We start from the raw sequence: 23,423 nt of genomic DNA, 5'->3' as shown, positions 1-23,423 counted from the left end.
AATAAATTACTCTATAATACACACTTTCAAATCTGGTCAGAGTCTTCTGGAATGAGTAACCATCCTTGTTATCAAGTCAGTTCCTTAGCAGTTTCATTTTAACCAAGATTTGGTGTCTCTTGTAAAAAAAAAAAAAAAAAAAACCACCACACCCCCCCCTCTTTGGATGTCAACCCCAATAAACAGGAGCCAGCGTGTGTGTCGTAACAGAAGTCATGAGCTAGTATTATGCCATTATCCAACAAGTTTGAAAACGTACCCTAAAAATTAACGTCTATTTTATAAGAGTAAAAAATATTTCAAAAACAAGTGTATGCAATTGATTACAGATCACACTAATAGTCCAGATACAGCACAGTAAGTGCACTAGAGTATCAATAACTGAAAGGGGCTATCAGACATCTGCTCATTAATGTGCTAGCGTATGGACTGGTAGCAAGTGTGAGTGAGACTGTTTACCTAACCAGCCTAATTTCTTGCTCTTTTGTAACTGGCATTTTCATTTTATTTACTTTTTGTGGCTTCTGGTATGTTTGCTGTCTTCACCTAAAAATATAACCCATGAAAACTCTGCCACAGTGGCAGAGTGTGCAAGTTAGATTTACAAGCCTCCAGCTGGCAGAAGCTACCTGGATGATGTAAAGGATGCAACTGACCTTTGAACAGCAGGATACCAACTGGGATGACAGCAGCTTGTATTTGCTAGACAAAGGATCTAGACCAGAGTTAGCTCTAGGGAAGAGCTGCTCAGAGAAACCAAAGGTTGAAACAAGCAGCAGCAAGATACAAGACAGAAAGGAAGAGAAATGTGAATTTACAGATGTTTAATATTAAACTGATACTTTAATTTCATGAGAAAAGCTGCAGGGAACGTTAATGAGTCTATGATCATTTTAACTCTTAAAATGCTATCCAGTTTCCAGTGGCACGGCTCTCAAACTGGAAACTTATAGCAGTGGGGGAAGGGAGCAAAGGTGGGTTCCAGAGATGGGACGGAGTGAGGCCTTCAGGCGACTGCAGGAAGGCATTGAACATTTTCAGCACTAGTTTATGGGAAAGTACACTCATTCTCAGAGTTAAAGGTTAATTAAAACTCAGCTTTTACACACAAGTCCTTAACTTTATCATGGACAGCACTTTATCATGGACAGCAAATCAATGCATTTCACATGTCTGCTTTTCAATAAATTACTAAGAATTACTAATGCTGTCCAGGTCGGTTTCTAATGAATTTTTGTGCACAGTTTAAGAGCCAAAGTCTGCCTCTACCCATCTGGGGTTTGATTTTCAGAAGGGCTGAGCACCAACAGCCTCAAATGAAATCAACAGGAATTGGGGATACTTAGCATCTCTGAATATTAGGCCAATAGTTGCCAGTGGGGAACCCAAAGTAAGCTTCCAGGGTAGAATACATCTCTAAATACACAGAATATTTCAAAGTAAATGTGATTAACTATAAAGGAACACTGTCAGTTTAAAAGCGTGACCAGCTGATCAAGACATCCTTAAGTTTAGTGTACATCTGACTAAAAAGTCAGATATTGAAATGCACTATCTACGGAGTCAGTTTACAGCATGTCACAGGGAGGCTGCATAGGGGCAAGCTGAGCACTACTGCACATTTCAAAGAAGTTGCATGTCATGGTTAAATTCCCAAAATGAATATTAACTGGTCTGGTTCTCTCAAGGTAGACACTGAGTCATTGGTTCTGAGATCATTAACCCAAAAAACTAAAAGCCACCTGCTCAAACAAGGAGATTTTGATTAATAGGATTTCAGATTTACAGTCAGCCATTACAAACTAAAATAGCTTTGTTTGTGTGTTTTACACCTCTAAAATGCACCAGCAATTAAGGGGCAGGTCCACTAATGGTACCAATAGTAAACAAATGAATTGCAAATAAATCCCTCAATTAATAGGACCATCAAATTAGATCAGAATTAGTAACAGACATTGGCTTCTCCCAGGAGAAAAAAGGAAGTGAGGTTAAGTGAAAGTAGTGCTGTCCCACATTGCATGTGGGGCCCTCAGAACTGTCCACAATACCTTCGTTTGCCCTGAAATAGTGTCTTTACATAGTTTAAACACACCCATCAAAGAGGTGATCTGGGTAGCCCTGGACTTTCATAAAACAAAAATCAGATTTAAGGGATGTCTAGTTCAGGAAAATTATTTGTGAACATCAGCAGTGCTGCCTGGACACAAAACCTCTACCATACCCTGTTCTACCTTGGAGAAAGGACGAACAAAGATGTAAACAGAGAGGAGAAAATAGTACAAAACTATAAGCACTTAAAAAAAGACAGCTTCAATTGCCGTCCCCACAACCCAATGAAATACCCAGGCACCAGAGATTACAGGACTGAGGTCTCCTACCTTCATTGGCCTCTGGTCTGGAATTCTTGATAAATGCAGAAAATTTGGCAAAGATGTCCATTCCAGCGGTGTTTGATTCTGGGTGCTTTGGTGAAAGCTTTAAGTACCTAAGCAGAAAGATGCAATTGTTTGTGGGAAAATATTCCAACAGCAGTTCTTCTGTAATATTCAGCAGAAACAATATGACCAGTCAGCCATGTATTTATTAGCATTAAACAGGCAAAGAAATGTATACACTCTACTTAGGTTATTAACACACTATCAGTGGTTTTCGACTGGTGATCAGCAGACCCGTCAGTATGCAGACTATGTCTCAGACTTCCAAAGAAGTCTTTACCTCCATTTGAAATTTCATAGGGGTCCACAAATGAAAAAAAAGATTGAAAGCCATTGTTCTAGATTATGTGCACCTTTTAAAAAAAACCCCACAATTTAGTCATTTTCAGGCCCAAAATTTAGGTTTACAAGATCCAAATGGAAATGTTGGTAGTGTTTTTTTAAAACAAATATCAATAAACTGTGTTGATTTAAACAGTTGCAATGTTGCAATGAAACAGTGCCATCAGAATCAGAAAATAAAACTGACTGCCAAATGTGAAACTGGCTGTTCTACTTTCACTGTAAAACTCAGTGATCTGCAAATACTGAACAGCATAAACAGTGAAAGGTAAACTCAATTTTATTAACTTAAATTGGTATCAACAACATGCAAGGAATTTTAAAAAAACAAATTATGTTTAACCCAAGTGCCTTCCCCTTTAAAATGTTCTTTAGACTTATCTCAATGTGACTAAACTATCTATAACATGAGTCAGGACCTGGAATTCTGAAGAACTTTAGTGCTTATTTCTGCGATAAGGATTACCAGAGGACCTGCCAATTCCACTGGAGAATATGAAAAAAACCTACATACAGCACGTAAAATGGGTATCCAGTTACACCGAGGGTCACAAAGCTAGCATTTCTGAGCTGGCTGTGGGTTTTAGTTACATGTTCACCAGCAGACCTTTAACATTTTATGTTATTTACATATTTGTAAAGATCAGGAGACTATAAAATGCCCAGCTAAGCTTTACAAACAAAAATGTTAATGTACAACCCTGTGCAAAGGGAAACACACTGCTCTCCTGAATACTGAGATCTCTGTCCTATTGCTCTGTTCTGTGAAGTAGGGATATTTTTAAAAGGTTCCCTGTCACTGTGTAACTGGAATCTCTTGATCGATACAAGCAATATTGTCAGGGCCTGCCCAAGGATGTTTAGAGAGCCCTGAGCAGGGGGAAAAGGGTTGAGTGTTGGAACAATGTGGCAGCCACCCTGATTGCCCACCCCTTAGGCTGGCCCTGAATATTGCTATGTCAGTTACATTGAACAAAGAATAGTGCTCATTCTTGCCTAGTTAATGACAGGCAAACTTATACTTATTTAAGTCAAGACTGCACCGATACTTTTCCTAAACATGAAAATTGGAATATTCAGTCAGTGTGAGACTTGAAGCATGTACATGTTGACTAGCTTTCTAGATTTCTGCTGAAGTTATATTTAAAGATTTTCGGTATTAGTGCCCCCCTTTATTTTTTCCCTAAAATAAGAACCAAATGTGTTCATATTATGTATTACTTGTCTGCTGCCTTTTTTGAGACTAGACATAAATTTATCGCACTAAAAATGTTTGTTTTCCATGTTTCTCTTCCCAAATGATACTGGTTACTCAACTGAGATTCAGTTGGTTTTAAAAATTGCATATATGCAGTTTTTTCAACTTTCATCTCCCAAAACCAATAGCCACGAGACAGAGCAAATGACTACAGTCTTGTATTAAAAAAAATAACTTTACTAAGTTCTGTTGTAATGTAATTTGATCAGGAGCATCAAAACTAATTTGAAAATGGTTTATAAAAACCATGTTAAGCAATTAAAAAATATGCCTATCAAATATCTCTGTGCAAAGTAAACAGTAATACTGATGTGTGGGAAGTGTTTTGAAGAGAATTTGTCACTGTCTAATGTTAATCAACTAGTTTAAATGAGAACTAGGTTTGAAGTGACTTTTGGAACCCTCCCACAGGGCCAAAAATGAGTAGTGGTGTCCAAATGCACCACTACCCACTCCTCAGTTGTTCCTTTCCCCCAGAGGATTCCCCGACTACTCACTGAATATCAAAATAAGGGATTTTAATAGCAATTTTTAATTCCCAGATCCCTCCCTCTCGTGGACTAGCCATTGAGACTTAGGCTATGTTTACACTATGGACCTTACAGCAGGACAGCTGTACCACTGCAGCTGTGCTGCTGAAAGGTCTCTTGTGTAGCCTCTCTTGTGTAGCCACTTTTGTCGGTGAAACTTATGTCGGTTGGGGGAGGGAGGCTGTTTTTTCACACCCCTGACCAACAAGTTTTGCTGACAAAAGTGCTAGTGTAGACAAAGCCCAAGGGTATGTCGACATTGCAGTAAGAGGTGTGGATGCAGCGAATGCAGACATACACAAACTAGTTTTGATCTAACTAGTTCAAAAACCAATAGCGATGAAGTCACGGCAGCATGGATAGCAGCACAAGTAAGCCACTTCAGTACATACCCACGTCCTTGGTGGGGTTGCAGAGCTCAGGCTGCCATGGTGTTGTTGCTATTGTTGTTTAAGCTAGCTAGTTCAAAGCAATCTTAAATAACGTCTACATGTGCTGAAGTCACAGCTCTCATTGCAATGAGAGCCTAAGGGCGAGCTCAATGATGTCAACTACCTCAGAGTTTGGATCAGAGTTTTTGATTTAACCCATTATACACAGAGGCCATTCCCAGAAGTTTATCCTAGACTTTGAACACTTTCAGAGTTGACGGTTGAGATCCAGGCTTTTACTCAAGCCCACCTTTAACTGGAGACCACTCACTGTCCCTAGACTCCTCTAAAATTGGTGCAAACCCCTGCAGATTATACATAGGGTTCACACATTAGGTAAGGACAGCACTTACAGTATGTTGCACAAAAAGGTAGTCAAAACTCAAGAGTGGTTTACAACATAAAATCCAATCAGAAAAAAATTAGATTAAAAAATAAAAGGAGTACTTGTGGCACCTTAGAGACTAACCAATTTATTTGAGCATGAGCTGTAGCTCACGAAAGCTCATGCTCAAATAAATTGGTTAGTCTCTAAGGTGCCACAAGTACTCCTTTTCTTTTTGCGAATACAGACTAACACGGCTGTTACTCTGAAACCTGTCATTAAAAAATAAAGTTGCTTTCTGATCAACAAGAGATGGTTTTATTAGTGTACAGTAAAACAATCTCACTGGTAATTGATCAGTCCCTTTTGACCTTCCTTTTTTCAGATGACTGAATAAACACAATGGCTCTTTTCTATTCCAAGAACAGCTTAAGATGGACTGGTATGTTTGATGTTCATAGTTCTCAGCTCGAAGAAACAGACTTTTTGTAACCTTAACTTTCTGACCCTTTCCTATGTGGGATAAAAATATCTCAGTTCATTTACTCTTACATCTACATAGTGCCTGTTGCCCCAAAAAGATATGAAAATGCTCGCAGATGTTAATTTAATTCAAAACACTCTTAAAGCAAAGTGTGTGTTTGGAAAAGAGAGAAGACTTGTTTTATGGACAGTCAAGTACATTATCTGTCCCAATGAATTTTCTACTTGTAGAGAACTGGACAAGTCCTGCTCCAGATTCTCTTAAACCACCCTGGGGTAAAGACTATAATTACACACTTCTGCTTTCTGGAGCAAGCATATACAATCAAGCACATGGCGCTTTTAACATAATAGAGGGGGATTACAGTGGAAAGCTGCCCCCCTTATCACTGCAATCCAGTGCTCAGGGAATGGAAAATTGGGTTTGATATACAGTACAATAACTATACACAGCCATACAGTCTGCTTTGCTCCATTAGTCCTGCCAGCCCAAGGGAAAAGAGACATTTTTAAAAACATGTGACTTAAAAACCATCTGTCCCAGAAGATACGTGGTCATTGACCGCAAGATTCCAAACAAGAGAAAAAGAAAAGTGTGATGTTCCAGAAATCCTTCCTCTTCCTGAAGGCTCAGAGGAGAGAGAGCTCAGCTAGCCAGAGACGACCCATGTCTGATCAACACCACAGCCTGCCAGTTGGCGTGTAAGGGGTACTTGATACAGGTTCCTGCTCTCGCACTACATAATCTAATGAATAAAACATGTATTCACATTTTTCCATCACAATTTTGACAGGCTTAAGGCTCAACCTTAGCCTCACGTACACATTTAGAAGCGGGGAGCCTATCATCATGCGTGGCAAGATGGGCCCAAGCCACAGAAAGCTACTGCCAACTTGCACATAGATATGATTGATTCTGCAAGGTATACACAATGATTATCCTTTTTCTTATTCAATAAGCTAGGAAGGAATGAGGAAAAGCTTTCTAATGGAAAACATGCAAGTCACTGACATTTACCATCCTTAGGTTAAAATGAAAAGTTCATTTCAAGTAAACGGCTGAATGCCATGTCTTTTACTTCTAGAAGAATGTCTGCAAATACAAAATCTTGCAAAAGACCATAAGGAGATCACCAGAAAATAGGTTTCCCTAATGATTTAATGTTAATGCACAGATATATAGTTCTGCGAAGTGGGGCCCCATTTTCAGTTACACGAATACAATCTTATTAGCAAGGCCTACGTATCCTGCCTCCCTTCTAGCTCACAGCCCCACCCTAAACCACCAAAAAAGAAAAATATTCAGGCTCCAACATGCATGTACAAAATGGTAACCGCTGATTACAGATAACCTCTAGTCTATTTCCACGTTGATTTCTTCCTAAACAAATGGGTATTTATAAAATATGTGGCTTCTGGATGAAATATTTAAGGCCTCAATCCACATTATGAAGATTCAGATTTTAGTTTGTTGATATGGAAAGCATCTTAAACTTGGTTAGCAATAATACTTGCACTATTTATTGCAGGAAGCTTCTCCATAAACAGGAATTTAAACAAAGCAACACCAACAAACCTGAGGCCAGACACCCATGCTACTGTTACCAAATAACCTGTTTCCAAATACATTTTCCACACAATACTTACTTGGGTGGACACAAGACATCTTCAAGGAACTCTTCAATCTTGTTCACATCTGTTTTCACCTCACTATTGTAGGTAATAAAGGGTGGATGAGTCCCTGGAGCCAAGTTCTGTAGGTCTGCTGGTTTCCTATGGTGCAATGCAAATATGATACAAAACAATTTTAAAAGGAACAAGTGAGCACAGTACAACCATGATCCCAGCTATCAATGCTACCTCTGATTATAGAGGTACTGCCTGAGGCCAATCTCTGCATGCCAGCTCTGCCCCTCCAAGAGTTAACACGAGCATCAGTGGTGAAACTGTGTTTTCAGTAAGCAACAGCATATGAAAGGGAGTTCAATGCCTTGCAATTTCATGACAACTACACTAGTAAAGTTTTTAATCTCAATGTATTTGTGGTACTTCAAAGTTTGCTTTAATTCTTAATTAGCTGTTTTCAGATCTCCTTTATAGGAATAGTAGAATACAGTAGAACCTCAGGAATGGAGGTTGTTTGTAATTCTGAAATGTTCGTAACTCTAAACAAAATGTTTTGGTTGTGTTTTCAAAAGTTTACAACAGAACATTGGTTTAATACAGCTTTGAAACTTTACTACGCGGAAGAAAAATGCTGCTTTTAACCATTCTAATTTAACTGAAACAAGCACAGAAAGAGTTTCCTTACCCTTATCAAAAAAATTTTTAAAAACTTTCCCTTTATATTTTTAGCAGTTTATGTTTAATACAGTACTGTCCTGTATTTGTAGTTTTGTTTTGTTTTGTTTGGGGTCTCTGCTGCTGCCTGATTGCATACTTCCGGTTCCAAATGAGGTGTGTGGTTTACTGGTCAGTTGGTAACTCTGGTGTTTAACTCAGAGGTTCTACTGTATATAGTTATTTTGAGATGTTCAGGATTGTAACTTCTTTCCTCACTGTCAGGTCTGTTTTACCCCCAATGTATGTTGGTACATAGAGCAACCTGCATAGAACCTGTCTGCATCCCTAATACCTCTACCTCTCCACATCCAAATTTTTCCTAATGGATATAAATTAAACCAGAAATAAATTAAAACACCACGCATGCCATTCTTTGCCAACAAAAAAACAACAACAAGCAGTAAGGAGAAAAGTGTGCCCTAGTAACAATCTAAGAATAGGAGGCTATTTTTTTTCTCTAAGTAAATATTGAGGAAAGTAAGATTTTCCTGGCAAGAACCATGGACTTGTGGTGGGAAGAGGAGGATATCACTGACTGGCACAGTCATAGGTACTTAGATTCTACAGAGATGAGCAAGGAGGCATCAAGTCTTTTTATAAAGAGATTTGGTGACACCTCTTGCTTTCCGGGATGTCTACCCACAATGTCTCTCACGCTGTATTTATCAAGCCTAGCTAGTTTATTTTATGGGCACTTGACAGCTGCTCCTTTTCCCTTAGTTGGTAGTGGTGTAGAGGTGACAGCATGCGACACTGCAGGCACACATCTAAAAAGCTGTGTGCCAGCTACACGTGCATCCGTCCACTCACATTCATTCTGACTCGCGTAATTTATTCCTTTCAACACAAAGTGTGTTTGCACATCTGCAATTTCATTTGTAGCATCAGACATAGGGAAGCAGAGGGACATTTAATGTTCGAGTGCAGAAGTTGAGAAGTTCAGGCACGGGATAGGAATAAAGGATGCAGGCTCTGAATCCAGTCTCATCTAAAAATAGTTCCCTTTAAATTCTCTCCTATAAGAAACCCCCATGGAATGCAATACTTCCATGTTAGTGTGACAGTCTTAACTCAAACAGGAATTACAATACTATGTGTCAACTTTTCATCAGTCTTATAGCGGAAGTTAAATCCTGGACTGAAGCCAGTGATTCTTTATGGTCAAGAACAGTTTTCTCTGGCAAGCATAAATAGGAATTTGAGGTTATTTTCATGCTCTAGATTATTTTAGGGTGTAATTGATAACATGATTCTCAAACCAAAACCCTTGTCCACACTAATCAGCGAAACTATGCTAACAGCAGTAAGTTTAAGGAAGATTGTTTCCAACTCGTGTGGAAAAGCACAGGGGTGTGTGGATAACATCTTTAAATTTAGTTAATCAAGTAACTATAGATATGCCAGTTAGTACTGCAGCAATCAGACAGTGTAAATTCCTACAGAATTTAAACAAGATATGCTAGATTTCATTCCCTGGCTACAACACAAACCCTTTAACAAAGGAAGTAGCAATAGCCATAAAAAGGCTCTAAGGCTTTGGCAGATGTACACAGGATCATTTGTACTTATGCTATAAGCATACCTATGAATTACATGCAGCTGAAATTACATGCAAAACTAAACCAGAGACTTCACTCTGTACTGTCAGTACTCAGACACCTCAGTGTTAAGATTAAACACCCACTTTTACTCTGGTGGCATTTTAGTGAAGATGGTAGAAGTCAGATATTGAGGCAAATGTGGCAATTTTAATTTTCCGAAGTAGTTCTCACTCATTGCAGAGTGAAGGAGTACTTGTGGCACCTTAGAGACTAACCAATTTATTTGAGCATGAGCTTTCGTGAGCTACAGCTCACTTCATTTGTCCTTTCCACCCACTGTTTTATGCCAGAGGGCTCTGCGAGTCAATTCATACCTTAACTTTGTATTAAAATACAGCTCTGTACACCCGCAACAACTGCAGGAAGCCATCCTGGCTCCCTTCCAATTTTGCACATTGACTAGATAAATAAATGCAGCCAAAACCACTTGCAATAATGCTATCAAGGAGAAGGTTTAATTTGAGAAACAGACAAGACTTCACACTAATGAAATATCAAAAGGGAAGGTTTCTACATGATTTCAAATGACATTAAAGTAATTTATTAGCTGCACTGTGTCCTTAAATAAAATGGACATATGAAAACAAAGCATGTGGAATACTGTATAGACACCTGTGCAGTATAGAATATTGGGTCAACAGCACATTTCACCCAAGGATCTCAAAGCAATTTACAAACAAAACCTCAAATGCTGTGATGTTTGCCTCCCTCCATTTTGAAAATGAGGTAACAGGCACAGAGTTTAAGGTCCAGTAAGTACACAGCCAGGAACAGAATGCAGGAGTTATGACCCACAGTTTGCTATGCTAACCATTAGATCATACTTATCTTAGAACTACAAGCCATAACCTCAAAGCCACAATCTCAAATGCTATTTGATTATCTATGGGTACATCTACACTGCAGCTGACAGCATGTTTCCCTGCTTGGGCAGACAGACATGCACCAGCTCTGCTCGAACTAGCATGCTTAAGAGAGCAGCGTAGCTGGGCAGTGGCTCAAGCCAGCTGAACAAGTACGTATCTGGTGTTCTAGGCAAGTTTGTATTCCGGCAAGTAGCTGGTGCTGCTGCCTATGCTATACCTGGCTACACTGCTTTTACTGCACTCGCTTGAGGAGAGATAGCATGTCTGCCTACCTGAGCTGGGAAGCACCTTCCCAGCTGCAAGGTAGAGTTACCCTATGAATGCAGTGGCATGTCCTTAAAAGAGCTTATCAGAATCTTCTCAGGCCACATGGCCTGTCTTCACTCCTTTGAAGTTCAGGGTAAGAGGCCAATGGTGTGCTTTAAAAGCTGTATCCCAGAAATTACAGAAAACAGAATTTGGTTATAAATGACTTGACTGGATAGCAAAGTGGCCTAGTATTAGCCCTTATATGAAAATTAGAATGAAAGTTTTAGTATATATTGTGCCTAGGCCCTAGGGGCTGCAACAGAAATCTTTAAACAATTCTTGTCTCTGTCACTGAGCTTCTAAAAAGTCACCATATAGATATCTACTTTGATTTGCAGGTGTGGGCTATACAAAGTTTACAGCTCAGATCTATGTTAGGGCTTGTCTACATGGTGCCTTACTCTGCACCAGCTAGGATGCAACATCTAACGAGCACCAGTGTGTTGCACACTAACTGGCCCATGTTTTTGGAACAGGACTACATTAATGCACATAAGCAAACTGTTAGCACGCACTAGCATGGGCCAATTAGAATTTAAACCCCAGCTGGTGCAGACTAAGGCACAGCGTAGACAGGCCCTTATTAACAGCAATTTGTCCATTTAATTATCTGGTGACAACAACTGAAATCTAGTCTGGATATTTACCATATTTTAGGAAAGTAATCTTGTCTGAACTCAATGGTTAACATGGACTATGGTAGGGTGTAAATTTAAAGCACAAAAGCTGCTCCTAATCATGTCCAAGTGTAGCCTCTTTTATTCCAGACCTCTTGCTTCAGAATAACTGTCCACACACGGAGTTGATCAGGAACAACTCTGTGTGTACACAAGCCCTTAAAGTTGAATAGCGTAGTAAAAGCCGGGGCAGTGGGTTAGCATGATTGAGTGGTGTTTATCTGATACATGCTGAAGCAAAATCTCCAAGAATCACTGGATAAATACATTGGTAAATAGAAAACTTTCCTCCACCTTACACAGGCTATTGAAGATGTGATTTTATGTATGGGCAGTCCTTGAATGTTTAGGGGTGGAGGTTAGTTATGGATTGGGTGTCAATTTTATAAATTTGAAGAATAGTCTAAAAATAGAATCTCAAAAGTTGTAAACTAATGCTTCCAAACAGGATTTCTAAATTAAATTGAACACACACTTGCCTTGAATTTTATTACAAGCTTAACAGTTTTTACACTGCTCCAGTCATCAGAACAAGTTAAATTTCTGCACATAAAAAGTTGTTACTGAAAAGGGAAAGAATAGAGCCTCTGTCTTTGACTGCATAGAAGCAAGAAACATTTGGTCTTACTGAAATGCTGGTATGTCTCATTTAATTCAGTCTGTGTGCATATTTTCTCGTGCCCCTAGTAACTAATAGTTGAACTGAGAACTGCAAAATATTCTTTTGTTTGCACATTACTATATTTAACACAATTTAGGAAAGGAAAATACACATCATAAAAAGTAAATCAAATAAGACTCAGTTCTTCTGGTGTATCCCAAAGTTACTTATTTGTGAACTTTTGTACCAAACCATGACCTGCTAAGACAACTACAGAATTGAATTAGAGCTCCCTTAGATCTTTCATTTAAGGCCAAACACTGACCTTATAGTGTCAAAAGTTAGTTAATGCAAACTAGGCCTGCTATTGTATACGAATTGTATTGTACTGTCAAGCAAGAGGATAGTTTGCAAGTATACCCACAATTTCTAAGTTAGTGAGATAAATTAATGAGTGAAAAGTTCTCAGCACCTAACTTTCACAAGTTTGTGGCTGTCCATAACGGGACAAAACAGGAGTAGCAAAGTTTGGAAAGTGAAGCTTAAGAATATGTACAGCATGTTAAACTTGGGGGGGGGGGGAAGTATAAAAGAGCATATGATACTCATTGAATACTGTATTCCTGGAAGCCATTCCTAATGGCACTATTATGAATATGGGGACAAATGCCAGCACCCGTTCTTCTCTTGGTAAATGGTAGAAAACCTACATGTAAATAAGGCTCCAATTTAATCAAAACGTTCAACTACTCTTATGTGCCAAGCAGCACTACTGCTAGGCACTGGTAATCCAGGCACATTGATTAACAAGTTAACAGCAAAATGTTAGCCTTATTTTGAACTTTTTTTTTTAAACAAAGATTAACTTGATATCCCACCACTATTCAAGATTTTAATTACTTGTAGTGACTGCAGATGTGTCCCTCTATCACAGAGCACACATCCATCACTATAAGGTCAGGTACAAAACAATATCCCAGCTGGTTTTCTCTAGTTCTATTTCTCAGTTTTGAATCTACTTTGCATTTTTTCCCCTAAATCAAAACCTAGAGAACTAAAAGGAAAGACTTATTAGGATGGAGAGAGGATGACTGCAAGAGGTTTAAATTAAGTTAAACCTGAAATTTCTTTCCATTAATGCCCAGATGCGAAGGGTATACAGAAACAATGCAATCTGAACAGAAATCTTTTGCATTTCTAATTACGTGTCTGACATGAGAAGAAGTGACCCAGATACTTCTGATGCTTATAAATACATAATGGGTCTATTAACATGGTCCTCTAATTTTTTTTTTTCCAGAAGTTGCACTGGGTTTTTAAAGTACGCAATCAATAACAGCAATGAGAGCCCAGAGCTAAAACCCTGTAGAAGCCTGTTTTGGAGGGTCTACAAGCCACACAGTTAAATGGAAGGTTCAGTACATGTAGTTTATGTGAGTTGGAAGCAACACCAATGTTTACAAGGAAATCTTATCCAGCCCAAAGAACTTTATAACATTGCTACAAATGCAGGCATGACAAAGACTTTTCTTTTAAATGTGTCCTGTTTCATGGCTGTATGAAGGAACAGTGAATACCTACACTGGATTACCAGTATGGAGTTAACCTCAATCTGTGGTGCTAAAAGGTTTCTGTTCCAATGCTAGCAATATCAACAAAAGCTAAATCAACTAGTTTGTTATTAGAAATAGAGTTCAGGATGTCTCATGCTGGCCTCCTTTTGCTAGACTTTTTAAAAAAGCTCTGACTGCAATATCCACATACTTCTTTGGTTTTACTCTTAGGCAAACACAATACATTATGTTCTTTAATATTACTTACAAACTTAATTTTTCCTATTGGGAGTAAAGTCTAGAATGCCATAGGCTTTCCTTTCTTCTGCCACTTCAAAGTTAGCTAAATTGATAAACATTTGTTTTCAACCCAGATTAGTTTTATTAAAAAACTTACTTCGTACCACACACTAAAACAACACTCTACTGAACTTAACATTAGGTAACACAGTGGGCAGAGTCAAGGCCTGGGAAATCAGGATACCTGGTTTTGTTTCCGGCTCTGTCACCATACGGTTCTGCATGTCCATTGAGCTAATCATTTCATTTCTGCACTACCGTTTCTCCATTTACAAATGGGCATAGGTTGATACAGACCTGATATTTGTAAAGTGCTATATAAGAGCAGACTATATTACATTGGATTTCTACTCATTCTCTTATTGGGAAAGTGTTCCTTCTACCAATGTAAGTTTGTGAAAATGCCATCTTTGTTTTTATTATGTGATGATAGCAGGGCTTATCTTAGAGATCTGAAAAGGAGGATTCTAAGAGTTGCGTCCCACAATCTGCAATTACCCAAAAAACTCATGGGTAGTTTGCCTGTAGGTCAGATGATCTTTAGGATCCATCCAACGATTCTTCATTTGGCAAAATTCCTTTGCAATGAATTATGAAGCAATTCTTATTTGTACAAGACCATATGTAAACTACTAAGTTATGCAGTAAGAGTACATCATTAAAAACCAGACACAATCCAAATGCAAGGGCCATTCCATGCTGGGTTCTTTTCTGAATTATAGATTTTCATAATCTGTCATTACTGAATGTCCTGCATATTTATTATCCTGCAATACAATATTCACTTTCAATGGCTAATTGTAAGAGACCAACTTATCAGTGTGTTCTTTAAAGAAACTGGATTGGAAAAAACGCATCTGTTCTAGGAAATATTAAGGGTGTGTGCCTTGTGACAAAATATTTTTTAATTATACTGAGTGATTTTCTGTGTGGTGTGGTACAGAAAGGCTTTCCAACTTTCACTGTCATGCAATACAAATTTTCAGGTATGCTGGAAGCTAAGGAAGCTATAACCACATTGGGTCATATAATTCCCACTAAGATACACTCCATTCACCCCTTGTTAATAAGAGCCAGGAATATATAAAGTGATCTGTGTGACAGAATATACTTTATTTTGTATCCTATTTATGGCATACACTACAGATGGCCTTTGGGAAGCAAGTGTATATTTCTCTCCTAGCTCACGGATACAATATTTGATTCTAGGTTACTGTCCCGTTTGTCTCACTCTAACCAGAATTGTGTTGAGCCACTCATATTAAAAAGGACAATGCCTTTGAGGTTCAGGGCATTAAAGATATTAACTCGACTCGAAGCTGCAAAAAAAAAAAAAAAAAAAAAAAAAAAAAGGAAACTTTGCTGAAAATTTGACAAGTGCTACATTTTTTGTGTCATGTGTGACAATTTAGTCATATAGATACAATTCAGTGTCTCACACAGGAATATGGTTGTTCTGTTAATGAAGCACTGATCATCTAAGCCTCTGTGCATGGCAAAAGTTTTCCAGATAAATGATCAAGCAAGCATAGCACATTAAAAATAAAAAACAGGAAAGATAAGAGTAACTGAGGCCTTGAGACCAATCTCCACATCTCAAAAAGGTAAGTAAATATAGGAATTTGTTCAAAACTGAAAGAGGCTGAATCAGCTTCTCAAACTGTGTATGGATTATGAGCCAGTTATCTATAGTTCTTGTTTAAGTCAGTGTCCTATGTTACTTGTTCAGTTATCAGTTAAGGCAGCATCCATTAACATGTCTTCCCATGCGTTAGCTTTGCAGAAGCCATCATTGGACATTAAAGCTGGCTTTCAATAATGTAAACAGATGTGAGAACTCAAATCAGGCAAGATCTTGCAACCATCATGCAGTGACAGACACCGCCAAATTAGTATTCGACCATAAGTGCTTTAGAGAATATACCCATGGCACAGTAATTGGTGCAAGAAGTCAGTCATGTTTGAAATAAGATGTACTAAGTAAAATTTGGAAGCCTTAGACCTACACAACACACATCAGATTGAGAAATGAAGCTACTGTACATTTGGCAGAGAAACAATGTTTCTTACCTCTTCAAGTCAACCGTTGTGACACTAAACACTACTCCCTTGAGCCACAAAATCATGAAAAGTCTCTGTGAAAAGGGACAGTTTCCTATGCTTTCACCATCACTGCCAGCCTGTGAAAGAGAAACAGGTCATTAATATCAAAGGGTAGCAGTAGCTGCACAATCCATTCATTCAGTGTCTCTCACACACACACACCCCTCCCATTACTGGAAGCTCCTGAAATAAAAGCAGAGACTCAGTAGTAAGGTCTATGCCTAAGTTTTACTCATCCTGTCTGCACCATGCCGGTACAGACGCTCCCCAGGTTACGCAAGACCTGACTTACACTAATTCACACTTATGGAAAAAGCTCCGTAAGCCAGAAATAGGATTTTTGAGTTGCGGAAATTTTTACTTAATGTTTCCGACTTACGCAAAATTTGCATTACGCAAGGCTTTCTAGAAGGGAATGATTGCGTAAGTTGGGGAGCATCTGTATTACGCACCATTAGCAGCTCCCAGAGTCTCATCCTGACAAACACTGGCTCAGAGCAAAGACCGCGAAGGATTCTCTGGGAGCAGTCCTTTGACTGTGCAAAAGTCCTGCTCAAGTACCCGGAGGGATATCCTCAGATATTACCATACAATACCCAACGGAGGGGATTCCTCAGCATGCTTTAAATGAATATTTCCAGGATTGTTGCGTTTGCCATCCTTAGTATAGTGCATGAAAAACAGATTTAAAAGCTTTATTAAAAAGCTCTCTCTTAGACACCCCGTGTCTTTCCTTTTATCCTTTAACCCTCTGTGGCGGGGGCTCTATCAACCCTATTGCACTGAAGTGGTTAGTGGTAGAACTTCCAGGCGGGCTACACTGGGGGTTGAATGTACGCGCCAAAGTATTCCTTGCGTTTAAGAATATCCCACAGAGTGTTAGACGCTGTCCACACGGGTAAGGCAACATTCCTGTTCCAAAGAGCTTACCATCCAAGCTGAGCAACATATGAAGGATGGGAATAGAGGGATAAGCCATACCATCAAAAGGATATATTGGGCTTCCCAACTTCCCCTCTAAACAACTAACCTTGGTGAGTTAATTTCTCACGGGAGCCATGGAAGAAATATACATTGAAGATAAGGGAGTTGCTTTAGGAGTCCGTTTCCATGTGGAAGGCCGTCTCAAATATAAGGTTTTGGTTTGAATCCAACACAGACTGGTAGTGACTGAACGTTATCACCGGACGGCTGTTCAGCCACCTGCATAAAACCAAGTTGGGGGTGGGGGAAGTCTGTGTCCCATTCCCAAAGGACAGATGTTTATCTCACAAAACCATCAGAACAACTGGAACCGCAACTGACTTCCCCAAAGGGGGCGGGGGGTAGGGGGGGAGAACTGTATGAGCCATTGACATTGAATCCCCTCATCCCAAGAAGTCACAGTGAGGAACAAACAGGGCAGGGAGGAGAATTGCAATATATGCATTTTAATCTCAAGAGTATAGAAGACTTTCTACTCTCCCTCCCATCTGGCAGCACCATGCAAACCCCTATTCTCCCATGTGCTGGTGATGTGACTTATAAATACATTCAGGTAATAATAATATAAATACATTTACACTGTAAGACCGTGGTGAGCATTAAAAGGAGCATGACAGACACACTGGCCACACACATCTCCATTCTAAATAAGGTGCCAACCATGGGAAAAGCTACAGCTAATAACTCTTAAACTATTAGCTCTTGCCCAGGCACTGGTTTGTTTTGCTCCCAATGACTCAAAGGAAATCAGCAGTGAGGGATAATTAAGGAGAGGTGTGAAGTGCATGCCTCCCTTGGGAGCATCAACTTGGATGCCTGAATCTGTTTTGTTTGTTGCCAAGTTGCTTTTTATTAGACATTTGTTGTGACCTTTGTACGATGATTCTTTGCAACAAAGGCAGGACTGGCATTTTAGCAGAGATGTGAATTATACTGAGGTTTTGCATACTTGCAAAGCTGAGTAACCCATTTGCTTCTCATTTCCTTCAATGACTGTTTATGGATATTTTTAAACAGTTTTTGATGTACTTGAAAGATGAGCTATTTTTATTTATTAGATGAATCATGAGCTTTTTAACATTAAGTGGCAACTAAACTTCTTCACATGAACACACCTTTTGATGGCAACATTCCAACAGATCATTCTTTGTGGATCTTTCCATTTATTTCCCTTCTTTTGGGGAAAATTGCTATAATAATGTTCTACCGCATTTCTGCTACCCCTCATCGAGTGAGAAGTACTGCAGTCAGCCAATTGCAACTAGTGACTTTGAATCTCAATTATATTGTGGATCTTTTGATGAAAAGCAAGATTCACTATCTGCAGTTATAAGTGACATCATGGTAAATCTATTAAACATTGAAAAGTCAGGTACTTAGAACACTTGACCAGTAGTTCAAGAAAAAAAAAAGGCCTAAGTGTTAAAGAAGTCTAGAAGCAATCTTAAGGTTTCATCAATCTTAGGGCTTTATGGTCATTAAATTCCTTTATTTTTAAGGTAAGAAATAGAAGTACACCTAAAGTTGACCATTAGAAGGATTCAGTTTTTAAGTTTGAAAAAGTTTTATCCTACCTACCTCCATAGAAGTCATCTAATAAAAATAAAAGATCATTGAACTGTTGCCAATTCATGACTATCACAAGTCCAGCTAGATTTGGAGTTTTGCTTGAAGTCCCAGCTCCTGGACTAATTACTATACAAGAATCTCAGTTTTTATTTTGAAATGTAAGTTTCTAGCCCTCATGGTTCTGTAGACAAGCTTGAAAATGTGAAAATGTCTAAAGGCTCAGAGACTAGAAAGCAACTGAAAACAAAATGTTTTTTTAAAACCTCACGATAAACTAATCTCATGATTTTGAGGGGCCTAACTCATGATTTTTAACACTCGGTATTGATCATAGTGTATCTGCCATCTGGGAACAGGCTACAGTAGAAACTCCTCCCCAGGGACTTTCCTCCATTTCATCAGATTAGTCACCTGAGTTGAGAAGCAGATGGAAGTTTTGCAAAAAGCTCTGCTACTGTAATATTCAGTAATTGTCCTGGGCAGAGTTTCTTCATATAGATCCACTTCAATGAGGTTTATAAGCTTAGAAAAGCATCCTCACTCTGGGAACTCTTATGAACACTAAAGATGCAAATATGCTGTAGGAACTGGTACCCAAAAGACCCACCAGGTCCCGACAAGCTGCAGCACTTCTGCTCTACAGAAACAGAGTGGTTCTTGGACTCAGTGGTTCTGATCCTGTAAAACTCAATGCCCGCATCACTCTCAGCCTGCAGACTGCATGAAGTTCAGAGAGTTCACAAGTCAGTAAACAACTGCAGAAGTACCAGTAATCATTCAAACATTCCAAAACTCCTCAGAGGCACAAGCCCCCAAATAAGGACACTTGAACAAACAGAGTTTGGAATCTGCAGACCAAGTCACTTTTCAGACAGGATGTTGCAAAAGAGTCAAAACATTCTGCAACTAGTAAAATACTTATGAGACAGTTTTAAAATCAGAAGTACCACAGGAGCTTCTGGAAGGCAGCCACTAGAAATTTCAGGTGGAGTTAACTGATTTTATTTTAAACACACACAAAGCCAGAAAGGAGTCACAAATCTGGTTTATAATGGAGACATAGCTATTGCCTTAACTGCAAAGCTTGTACTAGGACTCCATCATCAGAGCTTCGTAATGATACTAAACTTCAACAACCCCTTTTCTCAGCATTTCTCCTCAAACACTAGTCTTGTTACCACAAATATCCCTTTTGTCAGGCTGCCCCATTCTTTTGAATTATTTGCTACAGAAGGGACAGAAGACTGTTTTAGTCACCTTTCTACCATCATCATGTAAGATTTCAAGGAAGAGAAAGACAAAACCCAGGCTAAAGAATTGCAGATTGTGCCTCCTTAGTATAGCTCAAAGTAAAGTATTCAGTACACTGGAGATACTAAATTTTACTGTATGCCAGGGGGAATGTAACGGCTATGATACTGAAACATGAAAAGTCTCTGTAAACAGCTCACCCCGTCCCACGACAGTAATCAGCAAGGAGCAACTCCTAAGGGAATGAACAGTATACTTTGGTCAGAGAATACTACAAACTAGCTTCTCACCACTAACATTTTCATTTAAAAGTATTCGTTCCTGTAGGTCCCATTGCACTAGTTTAACTGTTTGATTTCCCACGCCCCTTTGGTAGGAGAAGAATAAACTAAGCAGAAGGCCCATATAACCAAACTATGCCAAAATACTAGACAAATCCACAGAGCTATTCTACTGTGTACATGTAAAAATTGTCCAACACTCTATCAAATGACCTTCAGTAATAAAGTTATATATAGATGTTCCTATATCATAACATACTGGTGAGAATGGATTGTGCCACCAGGATCAGCACTCACTACGTAGCCAGTTTCAGATGAGAGTGCTTCTTTATGGATAGAGGGATCTCTAACACATGCTATTACCTTGGCAGTTAAATTCATGTCTTATGCATTATTGCTACTGAGAGCTTTTGCACAGATATAGCTTCATGAATGCAGTTCCAACGGGGCAAACCTCTACTGTGGATGCATGCCATGGTAGACTTTACACATAGCTGTAGTTATACTGGTGCAAAAAAGTATTCCTGGTCTACCCAAGTCTTACCATGTCAATAACGCAAAGGAGTTCCAGGATCGAACATGTTACACTTTACCGAGCACCACAGCATTTGGGCTAGTTTTTACTTACAGCAGTCTCCCTTTCAAGATTTATTTTGCCCAGTATGTTCAAGATTCCAAGGGTCTAGAACTATTCTCAATTCATTGAAAAGCTGGTAATAGTCCTTCCTCTTCACTTTTTGCAGAGGGTCTCAATCTTCCCTCAACTAGTAAAGAACCTGTTTCACATAGCATGTTTGGCCAAAGGCCTTCTCTATATGTGGACTGGGAAAAACCTTCAATTACACAGCTTTACCTTGGGCTCTAGTAGATGAGGCAATCGCTTGGACTTTCCTACATGCCTTAAATGCATGGAAGATCCCTCCCACCAGATGAAGCATATTCCTAGCCTGAATGCTAGTCCCAGTGTAGGTAACTGAATCCACCATCTACTGGCAGTTTCTTCAAGGCTGTCCAAGATACAGGATTGCTAGTTAAATCCCATCACTCCAAACTGGCATTCTGAGGATGCAGAAACACAGTTCTGATGCATAACAGGCAAGCATCTGTACAGGACTTTATTTCACAAGTTAACTTGGTCATCGTAAAAAATTAAGTCTCACTTCACATAAGGAAGGGATCTGAGCATTGGCCTACTAAACCCAGGGTTGTGAGTTCAATCCTTGAGGGGACCATTTAGGGATGTGGGGCAAAAATTGGGGGATTGGTCCTGCTTTGAGCAGGGGGTTGGACTAGATGACCTCCTGAAGTCCCTTCCAACCCTGATATTCTATGATATGCTAGTCTAATGACTACAAGAGGGGACTGAGTAAGGGCTCATAAGCTCATTTGTGTGCCATACAACTTGTGACTTTGGACAAGGTCACTCCACCTCTGTGCCAAAAATGTAAGGTTTATCTCATAGGTGTGCTGAGAAGATTTGTAAAGTGCTTCGAAATGAGATGAAAAAGCCAGAGTTTGCTAAGTGTACCAAACTAGAATGGCCAGGTTTGAAAACTGATAATTTAAAACAGCAAAAAACATTTACAGCAAAGAGATTTTGAAATAAAAAAAAAAAAAATCAAAGGATTGGCTATGAAAATGTCAATCTGCGCGAGAAATTACGGCTCAAGAAAAGGTGCCAAGAAACCATTAGCCTTGGCAGCCTCTGCTGCCTGTCAGCCTGATAGAAAGGAGTAGTAACATTCAGCTCCAAAATGATGTACTCACAGGGTGCAGAAAAGAATTTTAATGTTAATGACTTGCAGATGTAAAGCATTTCATATCTCACAATCTCTAAAAATTTATCAGCTGTGAAACTGGAACTGTTTCAAAGAAGCTTGGTGCTGGATGGAAGGCCATGTCTTCCATCACTTCAGTTTTAATTCCACTGTAGAATTTCATGCACTGATAGTGAAAGATTACAAGAGCTGCAACCGGAATAGACAAATCTCAAGTGCAGCAAATAGTTTTGTTTAATAAGATCACCATGGGGACAGAACTAAGATTAGTCAGTTTGGAGCCCAAAGCAGGACTGCTTTTATATCTAGCTCGCAGGTCCAAAACTTAGTTAAAAGGATCTTAGTTAAAAACCACTGAACTGCACCAAAACAAATCTTAGACATTTGAAACTATTCCAATCATTATTTCAAATATTTACTCATAAGCATGCTCTTAGAAAGCAGATGCAACATTCTAGGTAGTATTACATTTAATGGCTACTACGATATCGCAGTGCACAATATATAACTTATGAGGCTGCTCCCACCCAAAAAAGGTGAAATAGATTAGAAATACAGTATTAACTTCTATTAGTCACTTTCCTCTCCCACCTCAAGTGCAGTTTTCAAATAAATAAGTAACTCCAATAGCATCTGCTTTCACTTAGCCTGTCTCGGTTTTCTGTATGATTCGAATCAGATGAGAAATATTACAGTCCATTAAACAACGTCCTGTGATTTAAATAAAATCTAGATCCATTTTTTTTAAAAATCTGCAGCGGAGGGGCTATAAATTGAATGCATGTTTTTGTCTACACACTAAAAATCTTGGGACATTTTGGAGTAAAAATTCTGAGCACATTCTGGAAAATGAAAGAATGTAGTGAGAATGCCAAGGAACTTTTGGCTTCAGTCCCGTTGAGCTAAGGAATTTTGCTATGTGACTGTTTGCATGAGAGGGCCATTTTTACATAGGCCTGATGTTTGACATATTTTGGGGGTACGGCATGTGCAATTTGTTACAATGAGAAAAAAGAGGAGCTACTCAAGTGGTATTTTGAAGACAAAACTTTGAGACAGATCTGAATTTTAGTTAGTTTTTCTTTCCATAATTAAAAACAAAGCATGTAAACAATTCTGGCAGTCAAACTAGCTTCACTCTGAACAACATTGGTAGGAGAGTTCTAACAGTCGGCAAAGTCCTCAAACCATTACATCATAACTGCACATTGATACTTGTGCTCAAAGCAAATGTTCTGTAGTGCACTGCAAAACATGGTGTGTAAATCAGTGGTTCTCAACAAGGGGTCCGGGGCCCCCCGGGAGGCTGTGAGCATGTTTCAGGGGGTCCACCAAGAATGACTGGTGTTAGACTCGCTAGGGCCCAGGGCAGAAAGCCAAAGCTCCACCACACAGGACTGCAG

At 39.1% G+C, this 23,423-nt stretch overlaps 1 protein-coding gene across 2 annotated transcripts in view; it reads right to left on the bottom strand.

Annotated features, from left to right (window-relative positions):
• Nucleotides 1–23,423, bottom strand: part of CLIC4 (chloride intracellular channel 4) — a 54,168-nt gene that overhangs the window by 10,880 nt on the left and 19,865 nt on the right. For both annotated transcript variants that reach the window (XM_073317405.2, XM_073317406.2), the window contains exons 2-4: nt 16,125–16,234; nt 7,452–7,577; nt 2,379–2,485 (exon numbers count right to left, since the gene is read on the bottom strand). In XM_073317405.2, the coding sequence (XP_073173506.1) occupies nt 2,379–2,485; nt 7,452–7,577; nt 16,125–16,234 (343 nt within the window). The remainder of the gene's footprint in view (nt 1–2,378; nt 2,486–7,451; nt 7,578–16,124; nt 16,235–23,423) is intronic.

This window comes from Lepidochelys kempii, chromosome 19 (assembly GCF_965140285.1).
Source record: "Lepidochelys kempii isolate rLepKem1 chromosome 19, rLepKem1.hap1, whole genome shotgun sequence".
Classification (NCBI taxonomy): domain Eukaryota; kingdom Metazoa; phylum Chordata; order Testudines; family Cheloniidae; genus Lepidochelys; species Lepidochelys kempii.
Note: the sequence above shows the minus strand (reverse complement) of the source record. Positions and strands in the feature narration are given on the sequence as shown.